This window comes from Parasteatoda tepidariorum, chromosome 6 (assembly GCF_982258835.1).
Source record: "Parasteatoda tepidariorum strain Cologne lab strain chromosome 6, Ptep-v5.0, whole genome shotgun sequence".
Classification (NCBI taxonomy): Eukaryota; Metazoa; Arthropoda; class Arachnida; order Araneae; family Theridiidae; genus Parasteatoda; species Parasteatoda tepidariorum.
This window is the reverse complement of record NC_141760.1, coordinates 77,348,951-77,366,722: the sequence shown is the minus strand read 5'-3', so window position 1 is coordinate 77,366,722 and position 17,772 is coordinate 77,348,951. Positions and strand designations below refer to the sequence as shown.

General features: G+C 26.2%; 1 protein-coding gene across 1 annotated transcript in view; it reads left to right on the top strand.

Annotated features, from left to right (window-relative positions):
- LOC107452480 (lachesin) overlaps positions 1-17,772 on the top strand; it is a 180,624-nt gene that overhangs the window by 141,927 nt on the left and 20,925 nt on the right. The window contains exons 3-5 of the mRNA XM_016068967.5: positions 3,308-3,515; positions 10,448-10,618; positions 17,230-17,358. Of these exons, the coding sequence (XP_015924453.3) occupies positions 3,308-3,515; positions 10,448-10,618; positions 17,230-17,358 (508 nt within the window). The remainder of the gene's footprint in view (positions 1-3,307; positions 3,516-10,447; positions 10,619-17,229; positions 17,359-17,772) is intronic.

The following is a 17,772-nucleotide window of genomic DNA, read 5'->3' as shown; positions in this document are numbered from 1 at the left end:
ACTACAATAACATAAAAAAATATTAGTAAAATGCAAAGAAAATATTATAACTCAAAAGATTATTTTATATGATTCATATTTTTACACATTAATTGTTATTGTTTTTACTTATTGTGTCCAAGAAGGTTTACTTCTAAAATTCTTTAAGTTCATTCTCTTTACGGTATAGTTCCTTTTTACAAATTTTATATATTCTATATATTACTCCTTTTTTTTAATCTCCCTTCGGATACTGAAATCTGTTAAAAAAAACAGAAAGTTTTCCCGATTAACACATCTTTTTTTCTTCTAAAAACTATTTCATAGTTCACTTTATACATGTTTGTTTTACTATTAACTAAGCGGCATAAAACTTTCCTTAAAAAAAGAAACAAATATGAAGTTGAAATATAAATTTTATAATTTTTATTCATTTTTTGACATTCAAATTGCATTATTTCATTTATTATTTGTTAACATTTTCCTTTAATTATTGAAGTCTGTAAAAGAAAAAGAAAGCTATTTATGCTGATATACCACTTTCTAAAAGACGTCGTCATTTGTATTTGAATGACTAACCGATAGATGGCAGTTTATTAACGCATCTGCAAAATGAATATTTTGCGTTGAAAATACCAATTTGACAATAACCAAACACTCATTTTTTATAAAGTAAAAAAGTAAATACATTTAAGATTCACAATTGAGCAAAATAAAAGCTTGAAATTACTCAGAAAGGGAAAATAAAAGGGTGAAAAAAGATTTATTTAGTATTTGCATTTAAATATTAAAAGAAAAATGACTTAATAGCCTTATATTCGATTCCTTTAAAAGCTTTGAAGAAATATTTTTTAATAAAATGACTTGGTACATCAATCATGATCAATGCCAGTTCAGTGAAAGTCCTTTTAATCGATTTATAAATACACTATTATTTTTACAAGGACTGTTAAAGACTTAAAATTATTGAGCTTCAAAATGTTATAACTGATTATATCTTGTTTTTTTTACCATGATAGTAGTTGAAGGTATTAAGTAGAAAACGAAACATACTGGGGATTGTACAGTTGTCAATAAATTAATAAAGTTTTATAAAAGTTTATTACAATACGCCAGAATTTCATAAATATGTATCTATGAATAAAATATTACAGTTCTAAATGGGGTTATATAAAAATAATTTAATTCATCATCATTAAAAAGAAGAAGAATTAGAATTTATGACTGTTTTTCGCTCGTGGAGTTTTCCAACTATCATTTATATTGATAAAGATGTGTTCTATGATTCATCAATGCTCACAATCAACGTTTATTCGTTAAATTGAGAAATATATCTATGATTATTACTTTCTCAGCTGTCCAATTTGCCAATTATATTGTGAATCATAGTTTGAATATGTACAGTGGCCAAAAAACGAAAAATGGGTCACTCTGAATAACTTTTGATTTTAATCATGGGATCTTCACGTTTTAGGAAGTAACTTCAAATATGCTAATTAATTAGTGCTGACGATATTTTAAGCGATGAATTCAGACTAAAAAACATACCTTCTCTGCTTAAACATACCTCTTTCTTCGACAGACTCATATTTTTGACCCCAAAAATATAGAGTTCAGCCGCGTGCTGGGAAATAAGGTCCCGATAGTTTGGTCCAAACTGGAGTTTGGACCTCTTATTGTTAATTTTATTTTTTGCGCATTGCATCACATCTCAGAAATCTTATCTCGAACTGAAGAAATTTTTCGCACAATTTTAAAGTTCTTTTATTCAAAGATAATTCCATGAAGAAAAAAAAACTTTTAGCAAATATTTATTAACTTAGAATATTGTATTTAAAAGTTTTACAAAAAGTTTTGAATTGTAAGGTTTAGCATTTTATACATCATTTTAAAGAATGTTATTTTACCTGTTGAAATATAAAGTTTTGAGCAAAACTGGTATATCGACAAATAAATTGCGAGAAGTTGACTTTTAAATTTTTGTTTGAATTGAAATTGAATTTAATAAAGATCCCACCAATAGATCGAAATTTACTCAGGCCTGCCTGCTTATTATTTTGCACACTGTACATGACGATAAATATATATTGAGTTCCCTCCGGTTTATTTTTCAGGTACTCGATTTATTTTTAAATTTTTTAAAAATTTTAAGTTTGTGGCCATGCAATTTTCTCCGTCAATTTCTTGTCACTCGACACCAGTTTTCACTTAAAAATTCGTTTGATTACATTTTATTATTTCAACTGGGCTGCCTGAAAAGGGGTCATCTTGGAGGCCAGATTTTTTCATTTCTATGCACCAATTACGAACGGTTTTTTTCAGCTGTGGAAACCTGTTGGTACAGAGCGGAGGTGACTCAAGCAATAGAGCGTTCCAATCTCATTGGCGGCTGGTTGATACGAATTCTGCTCCGGACTTGAGCCGATTGCAGTGGGCACATAAAATATAGTCAGTGGTGAAAAAATCCTGGGTCAAAATCCCCTTTCCATTGGGCAAACAATGGGCATTAAAAGTAACAAAAAACGAGAGCAACAAAAGAAAATAACTAAAAAACAGAGCAACAAAAAACGAGAGGGGCCAAACAAGCCCATATTTCTTTCTAGTGTTAATGATTTGGTGAACACCGAGTGAAAACCGGGAGTTATTAATGGGATTTTTAATTCTTTTAACATAGCGCGAATTCAGAGAAGGGGTAATTAATATGAATACGACATCTAGTAGTCATCATTCCAACGATACTACATTGTTAGCCAGGCTAACCACGGAAGTTTTTCGAGATTTTCCATTCCATGCCACGCAAATGAGAGTTAGTTCCCTCAAAATGTTCACCGCGAAGATTAGTTTGCCCACAAGCTTGAACAAGGAGTTCTCTTGACTTCCGGGTTGAATTCAAATTTACAACTCTACGAGGCTTGCAGAGTTAAGCATTGTTAGTCGTAAACTTAGAATTTAAGAATTTGGTCGGCTTTTCATCGTTGTAAAATAAAATAAAATCTCTCCTTATACAGCTCAAATGCCGAGAGCATCTTTTCATCCTTGTTAAAAAGAAAATCAAATGAAGCGGTGAAAACGAACAGTTTTCTCTACTTCGCATTATATTCTAATAATTCACTGAAAAGTAACATCAAATAATTCCAACAAATAAGCAAAACATAGATTCCAGAAGAACAAAATATATATTTTTTAAAAGATCTATACCACTGTGCCAAAAACCTTTAATGACAGACAAAAAGTTAAAATTAAAAAAAAAGGTGGGTACTTAGTTGTCAGCCAAATGTTTTATTCCATTACACACATTTACATTAATTCTTCTTATTTAAAAATTTAGGTAGCTTGGATAAAATTGGATACCCAAACCCTACTGAGCTATCATATTCACGTGATAAGCAGAGATAAGAGATTGAAAATAACCAACAGCAATCAAAGACAATGGTTTCTTCATATCAAAGATGTAAATGTCTCAGATAGAGGCTATTACATGTGCCAAATTAATACCGAGCCCATGATAAGTCAAGCTGGATATTTGGATGTAATGGGTAAGACATGTTTTTCTTTAAGGCTTTAATCAAGCATTATGTATTTATTCTTTTAATTGCATTAAATTGTAACACATAATTTATGTGCAGGCGAATTTAATTTAGCTTTAAAACATTAGTTGAATTTTAAACTAGTACTTACATTAATAATTTACTTTTGTAGATTAGACCGAACATTTATGTGACTGCTTCTATTTAAAAGAATCATAAATCTTTGGCTCGTTTTTTTTCTGGGGGGGGGGATTTTAACTAATTTTATGGATTCGATGTAATTGCAGCTCATATACACTAAATGAAACTTATTATTTTTCCTTGTTTTTCTCGTTGATATCTTTCTTTCACTAATCCTTTCTCATATATATATATATATATATATATATATATATATATATATATATATATATATATATATATATATATATGTATATATATATATATATATATATATATATATATATATATATATATATATATATATACTCCATAACAAAAAAATCGACGCACCAAGAAGGAGTTGTCCGATTTAAACAGAAATTGGTGGATATGAAGACAATGTACGGAATAGTAACTGATTAAAATTTCAGAACAATTGAATATTTTACAGAGTTTCAATAACAAGTTCAATAAGGTGTTGACCCGCCTCTTGCCTGGATACAAGCTGCCACACGGCGTGGCATAGACCGATAAAGCTCCCGGATGGTCTCTTGCGGAACTTCCTGCCAAATTCGATCCAATTGTCGAACGAGGTCATCAACATTCCGTGCCAGATGCAATCGCCTTCCCATCATATCCCAGACATGCTCGATGGGAGAGAGAGATCTGGTGATCTGGCAGGCTAAGAAAGAGTTTGACAAGCTTGCAGACAGTTCATAGCAACACGTGCCGTATGTGGTCTGGCATTGTCCTGCTGACAAACCAGCCCAGGGCGCAGAAAAAGGAGCGGTAGCAAAACAGGTCTTAGGATGTCGTCGACGTACCGCTGTGCAGTAAGTGTATCTCTAATGACGACCAAAGGGGTCCGGCTGTCAAAGGAAATGGCACCCCTGACCATAATGCCCTGTTGAGGGCCAGTGTTGCGCGCAATAGTGTAGGCAGGATCCCCCCTCAACCCTGTGCGTCTCCAAACACGTATTCGATGATTGTTAGGACACAGTTGGAAGCGGGATTCCTCGCTGAAGACTATACGTCCCCAGTCGGCATCATTCCAGCCTGATCGAGCGTCGATTTTGCGCGTCTTAGTGCGTTCTTGGTGCATCGATTTTTTTTGTTATAGAGTATATATATATATATATATATATATATATATATATATATATATATATATATATATATATATATAATTATATTATAGTGAAAAATTAATTTATTTATTTAATATTTTTAATATTAATTAATTTGAAAATTAAACAATAAATGAAAATAAATGTATTTAAATTAAATTTCATTGAATGAAATTAATTTAAAAATTTTTTAAAAGCATTGATATGTGTAAATGAAAAGAAAAATATTGGATAACAGTTATTTTACTCTTAAAATCTTCAGTTGTTTTAAATAATGAATAATCAACAAAACAGCACTCATATTCAAATTACGAAACGCAGAATAAAACAAAAATTCATGCTGAAGTTGATTGCTATGCAATAAAATGTATGCTTTATTAGGAGAAACTTTTAAATAAATTATAAAACTCAATATCTTTACTGAATTAACATTAAGAACTGGTTATATTTGCTTCAAATAAGTCATCGAGTATTAGATTTTTTGCACTTTAATTTAATAACTACCTTTATTAAATCATTGGCTATATTCCATTTATTTATTAAGAAAGACATAGATCTCTAGCATTTAATGAAACATTTATTTACTCTCATGAATTAATGAATGTATCCGTGTCAATAAATAAACGCTTAAATTATATCAATCTTCATACACAATGGCTAAACAATTTGATAAAATTCAAAACAGTAAATTAATTTGTTCATACTTTATAAATGTATTCTTTTATTATAAAAATAAACTTATTATATTTAATTGAGTTCTCAAGATTTAAGCAGATTTTAATTGTAAAACTATTATTTACTAAGATTTCTTTAAAACATTTTGCTGATTGAGCTGGTTATTTAAATTTTATCACTGTTTGATCCTAAATTATTTATATAAGAATAATTAGAAGAATGTTATTAGATGGGAAATTATATATAAACTAAATAAATATAGAAAGGAGGAAATCTGTTCAAAAATTATTACTTTCACGTTGTTACTTCAGTTAAATTGACAAGTCTATTGATAAGACTTGTTACTTCAGTTAAATTGACAAGTCTATAGATAAGACCTTTAGCCCATAACAGACTTATGGTTATTTTACAAAGCAATCAAGCTGTTTTAGTAAAATAAATTCTCGACCGAATATTTAAATATAGACTATTACTCTATAAGTAAATTATAATCCAAAATTACCTAATTAAAGAAAATTAAATATTAAATAACATCTACAAAAATTTATAAAGCGTTTTGTTTAATATGATGGACTTACAATTCAAACGAACTGAATCGCTAATGGTTATCAGTATAAAAAACATAAGACAATTAAAAAAAGTTATAAATAACAAACCTTAATTCAGGGAATGAAAGACAAAAAGAAGTGTGAAGTGTTAAATAATTGTCTTTTATTTGTTTCTCCTATTTGTCACGTTGCATATATTGGCAGATACTAGAATGATTAACCTATGTGACAATATTACAAGAAGAGATTAAACTCCATTTCTAGTTGCCATAAATTCATCTAAAATGGATTATTTGAGTGTTGAGAACAGTTACTTAGATTCAATTGAACACAAATCCATCGTTTGAAGAGATATACACCATAACACTATTAAATATACTATTGAATGGCAAATCCTTTAGCTTAGTCTACATAATGCAATTATGATCATCGCAAGCATTTGCATATGGGTATCTAATAGCCTCGATTACAGAAGGATTTAAGCTATAATCTACCCTTGAATGATGCATAAATTGGCGATAAATATTTGAAGGATAAGTCATTTCTGAACACGGGCCTATGGATTAAAAAATATTTTATTTCAAAAATTAGCTGATGTTTGAAACCACTAGTACATAAAAATAATATTTAAATAAAATTTTAATACCATTGGTGGAAATAAATGTTTTCTGAATGTTATTTACATTCGTCGTTATTGAATGTTATTATCATTTTATCAATTAAAATATTAAATAAATTTGTAAAAAATCGATATAAATATTGAGATATGACGTTTGAATTTTTCATCAATTTAGGAGGTTTAATCACATACATAAAAATTGCTATATAAAAAAAGTGAAAGATAATCAAAGATATGTTAAAATTTAAATACATAGAAAAATAATAGTAAATATATTTTGATAAATAAAAAATGTTAAAATGTAATTAACATATTTTGTTTTCATGCGATCACTTTAATGATCTGTTAAAAAAAATATTCCCTTAATCTAGGTTTTGTATACTTGTTGTTTTTACATTAAAGAGTCTTAAGAAATTAAATCTTGAAGGGTGTCTAGTAGCGGTAAAATTGATTACCAGTTAGATATGTTTTGTTTAATTCTCAATAAAATTTTGGTCTAAGCAACAAACTGGAACAAAACAGCAAACACAAAATTGAAAGACACATATACAGGAAACGTTTCTGCTCGCAATTGTAAAATGCCACAAACAACCTAATGTCCCTGACTACCCAAAAAAAAGAAAAGTAAAAAAAAATGATTTTAATAATGAAAGCCAAGCATCACATTTGATTACTGAATTGAAGTTTTCTCCCATTTTTTATCTACAAAACTCCTCCATTGAATTCTCAAATTTAAAAGTTTGTTACGAAAAAATGTGAAAGAATAAAAAATTTAAAGAAATACGACCTTACTAACCGATTAGAAATATAAGCAGGCACTCAATTATGTTTCAAGGTAAACTGGCTAAATCTTCTATGTTGGATAGTCTAAATCCAAGCTTCGCTTTGGAAGGTCATCTTCAACTCAACCAAGTATTTCTCCACTGGTCAAATCGTGAAAATATTATTCGAGATAAGTTAATGCCTAGATTTGCAATTCTTTGAAATAAGGTCCTAACTATTAGAAATTTTTTTTATTCCGATCAATTTTTGAAAAAATTACTTTTATAAATACTCAGAGAAATATCAAAGTTCCAGTAAATTTATTTATTGACCGGAAATATAAAATTGCATCACTTTTTATTTAGATTAGTGTTAAGAGATATTAGTAAAAATGCTTAAAAAAATTGGAGCCTTGATGCATACTTGCAATCTGAAGACAATTAAAAAATTATAAAAATACAACCACCATTAAAAAAATATAAAAAATACAGAATTTAATAGTGTTTTGCCAGAATTTAAAATCAATATCAAAAATCATAAAAGTTTGAGAAAAGAACATCCTTAAGTTTCTAAAGAGGTATACTAATAAAAATATTTTAACGATCTTAAGACCTTAAAATCTATGCTAATAAAACTCATGAGAATCAATGTGTGTAACAGAGTTTTTATTAAAGAAATGAATACACTAGAAATGTTCCAGAAAAATTGTTCGCTAAAGGCTTAGACTTTTTACTTAATAATATTTAAGATACAGGATTGCATGGATTATTAGAAATTTTAGGTTAGTTATTGTTTTCATTAATTGGAAAAGTCATTGATCAATATTTTACAATTAATTTTTTTTTTTAAAAAAGCTTTTAAATTAATATTTTTATTTATTATTTAATATTAATATTAATTCATTTTTGTTCAGTATATCCATTTTAAGTAAATCTATTAATCCCATATAATTGTTTTATTTTTGTTATGTCACATAAACTCAAAGATTAACATGAGCACCTTGACATAAGTTGGTCACGTTATAAAATTTGTATTTCCAAAGCTTTTAAAGCTTACATTTTATTTATAATAATGATTTTAAAACATGTTTCTATGAAACTCAGTTATTTAAAATCAACAGTATAGGAAATAAAAAATACGTACTGAAGAGCAAAATTAATGGGGATATATTACTAACTCGCTTACAAGAAAAGTAAAATTAAACTCTTATACTATTATTGACGCCAGCGGTTCTTAATTATTTTTGTTAATGTGCATAACTACAACTATATTAATTGGTGCAGTTTAATAAGTATGGTGAAAGTTGGTGCCGATTAAAACGCTACTAATATTGTGCATTTTTTTATAGATACTATGGAAATAGATTTATTACGGATTGTTACCATGCGGATTATTAGATTAAATACCAACGAAGTTGCACGTAAGGGGAACAATTACTTGGTTATAACAAATTTAAAATATCAATTGGTCTCGAGCAACAGCATTAGGCCGAATGATATTGAATAAAATTAATATTCATTTTGGTGGTACGAGCTACTAATAATAGCTACTAATTTAATAAAGTAAAGACAAAGGAAAGACCAAGAAATTATAATAAATAAAAAAGTCATTGAAATACTAATAAATAAAAAAGTCATTGAAATACTAATAAATAAAAGAGTCATTATTTTAGCTCAAATAATTGTATTTGAATTATTGTCTTCTATTATAATATTACTCAAAATATCTTTAATATGATTTAACAACAATGTTAGAATTCTAAAAATCGGTAATTCATTTACATAATAAGAATAAAATTAGCATATTTATGACTATACCTCAATGTTTTTGTTTGTATGCGCAGTATAAACTTTACGAAGTGACTGAATATGATGAAACATGCACTTTTCTTCGTAGAAAATGGCATTGCAAAGTTATGAGGAAAACACAACATGCTATAATCTATGGCAAAAGTAGTTACTTAATTTATTGACTGATTCTCACTTTCACTTAGCTGCCTTTAATTTAATGCAGCTTATTTTATAGTTAAAAATGTTTCCAAATACTTTAATATAAAGCATTTATATTCTAACAAAGCAGTAGGAATAGTTATATCAATTACGGTAAGAAAACTATTTTTGATGTCTTTATGTTACATAAAAAAAGAATATTCATGGAGTATTTTTTTAAGAAAATATGTAATAAAAAGGAATAATTTTTAGAACATTTTGCAAATATTTGCTGTATGTTTTTCGACCATTTTGTTTTGCATATATTACTATTATTATTAGTGATGGTAATTAATAATAATAATTAATAATTAATTAATAATTAATTAATAATTAATCAATTTTTTATCAATTTATTATATTAGAAAATAATTAATTAGCAAATTAATTCCAAATTAATTGGAGTATGAGACAATTACCATAACTAATAGTCTGCATTGAAGTAATAAAATACCGATTTTTCTATATATTGAAATATTTTTTATCTCTCACAGGACCTTCTATGAGCCGAAAAGAATGTTAATTATTTTATTAATTAGCAAATTAATTAATTATCCAATTAATTACAAATTAATTGGAGTATGAGATAATTACAATAACTATTAGTCTGCATTGAAATAATAAAATTCCGATTTTTCTATATATTGAATTATTTTTTATCTCTCACAGAACCTTCTATGGGACGAAACGAATGTTGCCCCCTAATATTACTCCTCATAAGACATACATCCCACTAGTTTATTTCGAAATTGACGAGTCACACTTCCCTAGCTTCCCTTGTCAGTTTTTTTTAGCTTTTCGTTGTCTGCTCCGTAAAAATATATATATATATATATATATATATATATATATATATATATATATATATATATATATATATATATATATATATATATATATATAATATATCGCACATAAAAATGTATATTGATTTATAAAGCTAAATTCACACGCTTTAATCAATAATTAACGATATCAAGATCTTCGTTATTTTGAATTATGAACATGCATATGAATCCTTATTATTAGAAGATAATCGTAATTATTTGTTTTTGCACAGTTCCACCGTCCATTGTAGAGGATGAGACGAGCACTGATACTGTTGTAGAAGAGAGAGCGAAAGTGAGTCTTCGTTGCGGAGCTTCTGGATATCCAGCTCCTCAGATATCGTGGAGGAGAGAAAACTCAAAAGATATAAATCTGGGCCCTGTCGGCAACACCAGGAACATAGGTAAAGAATTCCCACTAATCCTTCTTCTTTCTATGATAAATGTCTGAACTAGCCAAGAAAATTTCTCTTTCACATGCAATCGATATTTTAAATTATGAATTTTGCCGTTGATGGATCACTTTGTTCCCTTTTAATACTATTTACTTATTGGAATAAATCCAGTTTATTTTAATTAATTTAACAATCAATTTGGGCATTTTTCTAATAGAGACTTTTATATATTTTTGAGTTTCTCACGTATTTTCCCGTGGACCATTTCAACTAAATCTGAAAATATATTTAGAAATGTTTCAAATGTAAATATTATCTCATTTTTTGCAATGAATTGTATTCAATTTTATGAATTGCATTCGATTTTTTGCAATGAATTGTATGTTGTTTTTTTATAGTCAATTACTATATTAAATGAATTACAATATTTAAATTAATTATTATATTAACTCTGACGCGATGCTGGCAAAATTGTTCGATGCGATAATAAGTATCGTTTATGGTTATTACGTTACAGATATTTATGACTGCACTGACTGACTGTTAACTTTTTCTCACTGCTCTTATATTTTCAGCTCCTTTTAAAATTTTGGAAATATTTAATAATATTTACATAAACAGTGCAATCAATCAGTATTTGTTTTAAAATAAACGTTTTGATCCCAATTATCTTAATATTACATTAAATAATTTAAAGCAAGATAAAATAATATCTTGGAACTCATCATGCATTTTATCATAAATCACTCTAATGTTATCCTCTTAAACAGCATGTAATATCCATTTTTATTTTTCGAACAATTTCTGAATTATTAAACTTTTGAAGAAAATTTTAAAAAATTTGAGAAAATTAAGATAGTGAGAAATTTTTATAGTCGATTCAATCTGGATATTTTTGATATTTTAAACTGTTTAACGTCACCCGTGTCTGCTTTTTAACAGCAAAACGTATATTACATGCAAAGATTTCTTTACTTTCTACATTACAGACAACGCAGCTTGTTTTCAAAATTTCCTTGATTATTAAATTTGGTTGTAGAGTCTTTATCAGGTATTTACAGAAATTAAACGAATAAGTGCTTATTAAGTTTTTAAGACTTTTAATGTTTGTTATTTTTAAGATAAAGGAAAATCAATAGAACGAATACCTCCCCAAAACAACTGTTAACAAAGAAACATATTGGTAGCTCTTTTTTCACTTTTAAACTTGAGCTAATTTTTAAATTAGTTATTTTTATACACATTTTCCTTAACGAAGATAAAAAGTCGCATTTTATTTTTAAATAAAAATTTCTTAAAAAATTACGTAAAGACTTACTGGAAAAGAATGTATGATGGATATTGCAATCAACATTTTTTTAGTTTTGAACTACATTTCATTCCATTAAAATACATAATTTACTGCTGTTGGAATTCAGATGAATTTAATCTTTATTTTATTATTTTGTGTAAGTAATTAAGGGAAATTAGTTTAAAAGTTTCTCTATTTTGAGATTTTGGTATAACAAGTAGAAATATTTTATTGCCATAATAATTTCTAATATTCATTTATATAAGTTGTCTAATTAGTAAAATATAAAAAATAAATCTCGTAATTCTCAAGATACAATATGTAGCATATCTTACTCATTGAACTGTTCAAAAATCCAACATAGACTAATAAATTTTAATTAACTATTAACATTAACAATTAAATCATTTAAAAACATTTATTAAATACTTTTTTTGTACTCAGTAATTTTTTCAACAGATTTATTATGGTAGCATTAAAAATTAATTTAAATAACAATCCTAAATTATTAATCATAAATCATAATTTTGAGAAAAATATTAAGTAGTTTATTTTAATCAAGTATATATATAATTAATTTTATATACATTTACAGATTTTAAAAGAAACTATTGAGTTTAAAATTAAAAATAAGGACATTTTACACAAATTAGTACCAATTTTTTTCTTTAAATGAGCTAATGAAAAGTGAAAAATGAAGTATGTTCTCCTTAAACATTTAATTTTAATAATTAAATTAGTTTCATTTTGAAAGAATATTTTTTTACCTTTAAAATTATACTTCTCAATGCAAATTTTGTTTAGATGCCATTCATCAAATACATTAACTAATAATGACTTTCTTAAATGACGCTAATGTTCCATTTACTTCGATATTAAGGAATATAATTTATTTTTATGTATATTTCGACTTTACAATTTAATTAGTGATAATTTAAAAATATTTTCCTTCAATTACAAGTTCTGGTTATTTGTTATTGTGTTAGCTCATCGAATATATTATTACTAAAATTAACATTTTAATTGTTATATTTAACACAGCTTTGTTTAAATTTTGTTTTTAGAACTAAATTAAGCAAAAAGTGTAAATATTAGATTAATTAAAATGTAATTTATGAAGTTGATGTTTGAATAACTGATGCTTTATCAACGCAGCGTTTTATAAAAAATTTATAACATTATTGAATTCTTGTTAGGAGTTATTATTATGAAATAAATAACTTATGTATGTAAAGATTAAACACTGAAATAACCATACTTTTTTGCTTCGTTTTGTGACTGAAATTTAAAATTTCACATTAAGCCTCCTTAAAACAACTTAATATTTTAATAGAACAGTTTTACCCACATTCAATTAAAATTCATTAAATGAATTATGTTGTTTTTATGAACAAAAATTTGATATTTAAATGCCAAAATTTTTTAAAAAGTTAACTCTAAAAAGCTCTTCCTTTTCTTTCTCTAATGACTTAGAAAAGTATTAAATTCAAGTATTCGGAACAATATTATATGTCTGCCATTTGAATAATAGACATTTCATATATTAATCTATTTAAATAATAGACATTTCTATAGATTTTTGATAACATTTGAATTATTTTGCTGAAATTTGAATTAACGCAGAATTACATTTTTTAAAATATAGTCATTGAAATTTTCCAAGTAAGAAAAACTAAGAAATCGTTAATATTTAGAGTAATCTAATTATATAATAGAGATTTCTAATGTAGTTATCTAATTGTTTTTTAATCCGAACGAATAATAAATATTAATAAATAACATCTTAAGTTCTATGATCTTTGATCAAGGTTTACCATAATACACGGGAGTTTGAAATTGCCCGTTATTAGTTCCAAATAAGAAATAATTTAAATTTTATAACCTCCACTTCATGATCATTGACTAGATTTTTGATGAGCTTAATTTGTGATTGATGAGCTGTTTCTTGATTTAGCAGATCACAACTAATCCTACAAATCTCTCTTAGTTAATCATTTAAAATAATCCGTATTTTTATTAAACTTTATGGAGTAAAAAAAAGATCTAATTGCCTGGTACTCTTCCATTAAAACACGAACATACTTATGTAGTGTTTTCAGACGTGTCTGTCTCAATGTGATTAAAATATATTATTATGACTGAAAACGTTTAGATCCATTATGTATCCTAGAGAAGATTTACTTCAGATTCGAGGAGATTCAAAACCTGAAAAACCTTAATTTTAGGAAAAAGAATCGAATAGATTTTATTTTTCATTCAATCCTAATTTCTTTCTCGAAATTACATATGTGGAAGTCTGTGTTTTAATATTAAACCTCATACTTACTAAGAATAATAGAAATAATACGATAAATTTGATTTCCTTTTCAAAAACTTAAAGAAATTCCGACAATACTCAACGAAATACATTTGCAAAAATAATTGTTTTCGCATTGATCCTCAGATTTTCCCTGAACATCAAACATTTAGGTAATATTTTCATTTCCCTTTGAAAAACTAAAGGAATACCTACTTTTTTTCTTGGAAACTACATTGACAAAAGTATCTATTTTCCTAATAAATCTCATATTTATCCAGAAAAAGAATAAATTGAAGGAAAACAAAACTATAAGGAATTAGAAAAAATCTGTTATCAGTAAAAATGTTGATAGAAACAAGAATGTCTGAGATATTGGGTACCCTGTGCTTTAAAGTTATATGCTTCCGATGTCATATAGAGGGCGTTTGGCAATAGCATTTAATTTTTTATAGATATTATAAGGCATTGGTAATAATCTACGTATGATTCTGACATTAATGTATTTTGGTTCTCTTTAATATTTTTGTATTTCGAATAAAAGTAAAAAGTAATATTGTCATATTGATAACCTTATTTTAGTTTGATTTCAAACACAATTTTTACTCTAACTGCAATTCTACTTTATCGAAATACAAATAAGAGGATATGTATTGACTATTGATTAGAACAACGAAAAGAGCAATACATAAATTCGACACTTTATCATTTTGAAACATATTTTTTAGCAATTAAACAATGTATGATTGCTACAAAAATAATAACATTCCAATAGTGAATTAAAATCATTCCTTTATTTCTGAAAACATTCCATTTTAGAAATTACTAATTCAGAAAATAAATTTTTCAACCGATTCTGATGCATAAAAAAACAATATTGCCACTGTATAGGGAAATAGATAAAGTAAGCATTTACACATTAATTTAACTATCATTTAAGCATTTACGCATTAATTTAACGATTGAGTTAAATTGTAAATAACTTCGAACAACTTTTGCATTTGCAATTTTAAACTATGAATATTAAAATTTTAAATTTGAATAATACATACTATTGAAAACCTTCAGTTTGTAAAATTTGTAACTGAATATTTATTTAAATATATCGTTTACTTGCCAAAATCGAATATCGTTGTAAGTTTTATTGTCATTGCCGAAGAATTTTGTTAATAATTTATTAAAGTAAATATAATGTGCGTTAAAGCAAATCTATGAATATCTTTCTAAAAGTGTAATGTTTCTTAGAATTAATCATGTTAAATAAAGTATTTCAAATAATTTTTTATCCTAATCTTAATTTATTTTTCATAAATATATATCCTTACATATCTTTTCTGAGATTAATAGCCGAGCATTTTCAAAGTAAACATAAAAGATCACGAGAGAGCTCATTTGAATAATTCGTTACCCTTTAATTTAATTACTTAACATTTTGTCATTTATTTTAATTAGAAAAGGAAAAAGAGTCAAAGTAACATATTTAATATTTAAATGTCTAGTAAAAATATCTTATTTATTTTAATAAGACAAAATTATCTTGATAAAGATACATGAAAAATATGCGTACTTCTTTTGAAAAATGCCTAATAGCTAATGCAATTATAACTCTTATTAAATCAAAAATAATAAAGATTTCTGTATATAAATAATGGTTGGTCTTAATTATATTTAGGGTTAAATAATTAACAAGGAAATATTTATAAAATTTATGACCAATACAATTAGAATTTTTATAAAGAACATTTTTAATATGTTTGAGGGCACTTTACTATTGAGGATACTTTAATTTGAGTTTTCTTTTTTTCTTTGAAAAATAAGCAATCGTTGGAATGTAAATGTTCATACAGTTGGAATTTTCATTTTTTATTTGAAATATAGATTTAAAATAATTACTCATTTAATTCGATTGAAAAAAATGTGGTTCGAGATATCAAAATATGGTAAAACTTACCGTGTAATCTACCCAGTGGGAACACCAAAAAGCCTAGTTATTTTCGGATACGTCTTTTTGTAATGATTTTGGAGAAATTAGCAATAAAATATGATTTTATAATCTGATGTAAAATTTGGTAATTTTAGCAAGAGAGCTCAAAGCACAGCACGAAAACAATTTAGTCCGTTAAATTTACTTTTCAGTTTAGTATGTTTTGCTAAATATGTGGTAATAAGAACTATAATTTTGAAAACCAGAGTTTCCCCAAAACTATTATCTTAGGAATGGGAAAACTACCTTATAAGTAGTTTAAATACCGTATATTTTGGTTTTTAATACCAGAATTATTATATTTCAATCATATCTGCATTTGAAACTTATGATTTGCAAGTTCATTTTTCAAGAAAAACATTACAAATACATTATTTTATATATTTCACTAGTGTCTTAAATCAGAAACTTGTAAACTTATCTATCCACAATATTGTCTTTTTAAAAATAATATTCTTGAAAAACTTACCTTGTTTCTGCCTACATTCTTTAAAGTAATTAAACAGTCGGAAAAAAACTAAAGTCTCTATTTATTATCTTGGAAAAACTTTCATTCAAACGAAAATGAAATATATATATATATATATATATATATATATATATATATATATATATATATATATATATATATATATATATATATATATATATATATATATATATATATATATATATATATATATATATATATATATAGGAAGAAATATCGTAAAAAGTATACAGACAAAAATCAAGGAATGTTTCTTTTTAATCATTCTTGCTAAATTAAGTTTTATTTTCTACTTCGTAAATTCTACCGGCTATATTATTCAAAAGTTTTAAAGGTCTAACATAGTTCTGAGAACAAATCTTAAAAGTTATTTAAATTTGAAATTTCTGCGTATAACTATTGACCGACAGGTAATAGAAATCAAATATAACTCAAACATAAACTATTGTAAAGTAAAATAATTTTGTAATCAAATAATCATACATTTGAAACCTTAAAAAAATCCATCTATTGCGACTTAACTAACAAATATATATAACTATATTGTTTTTCCTTCTAGTGCAAAGAGTAGAAGGTGAATATTTGAACCTTACCCAAGTAAATCGGGAAGATATGGGTGCTTATCTGTGCATTGCTAAAAATGGTATTCCTCCTTCTGTAAGCAAAAGAATTCTTTTGCAAATAAACTGTAAGTAATATATGTTTTTTTTAATTCATTTAACAGATGCTCGATTTGAATTATTCTTACGAATGAATTATTCATCAGAAATAACGTTTTTTATTCACGATCATTGAAATAATTTTGTGTAAGATCCCAGGTCACGCAAAGAAATAACGGAACTTCTGATGTTACTGTGCTCAGCAAAGCACACACAGAGTTTACCAAACAATCTCTTTCTTGATTCAATATTAAAAAAATTGCTCAGTAAAATTCTAATTCCATAGCAGCAAAATGGTTAAAAAAATGAAGCAAATAACAAATTGCAAACTGTTTAACATGACATACAGCACTAACAAACTTAACATTTTCCATAAGCCTAAAATACTCTGCTCTAAGCAATTAAAGGATATTGTAAGTCTTGTATGAAATAACGGTATAAGC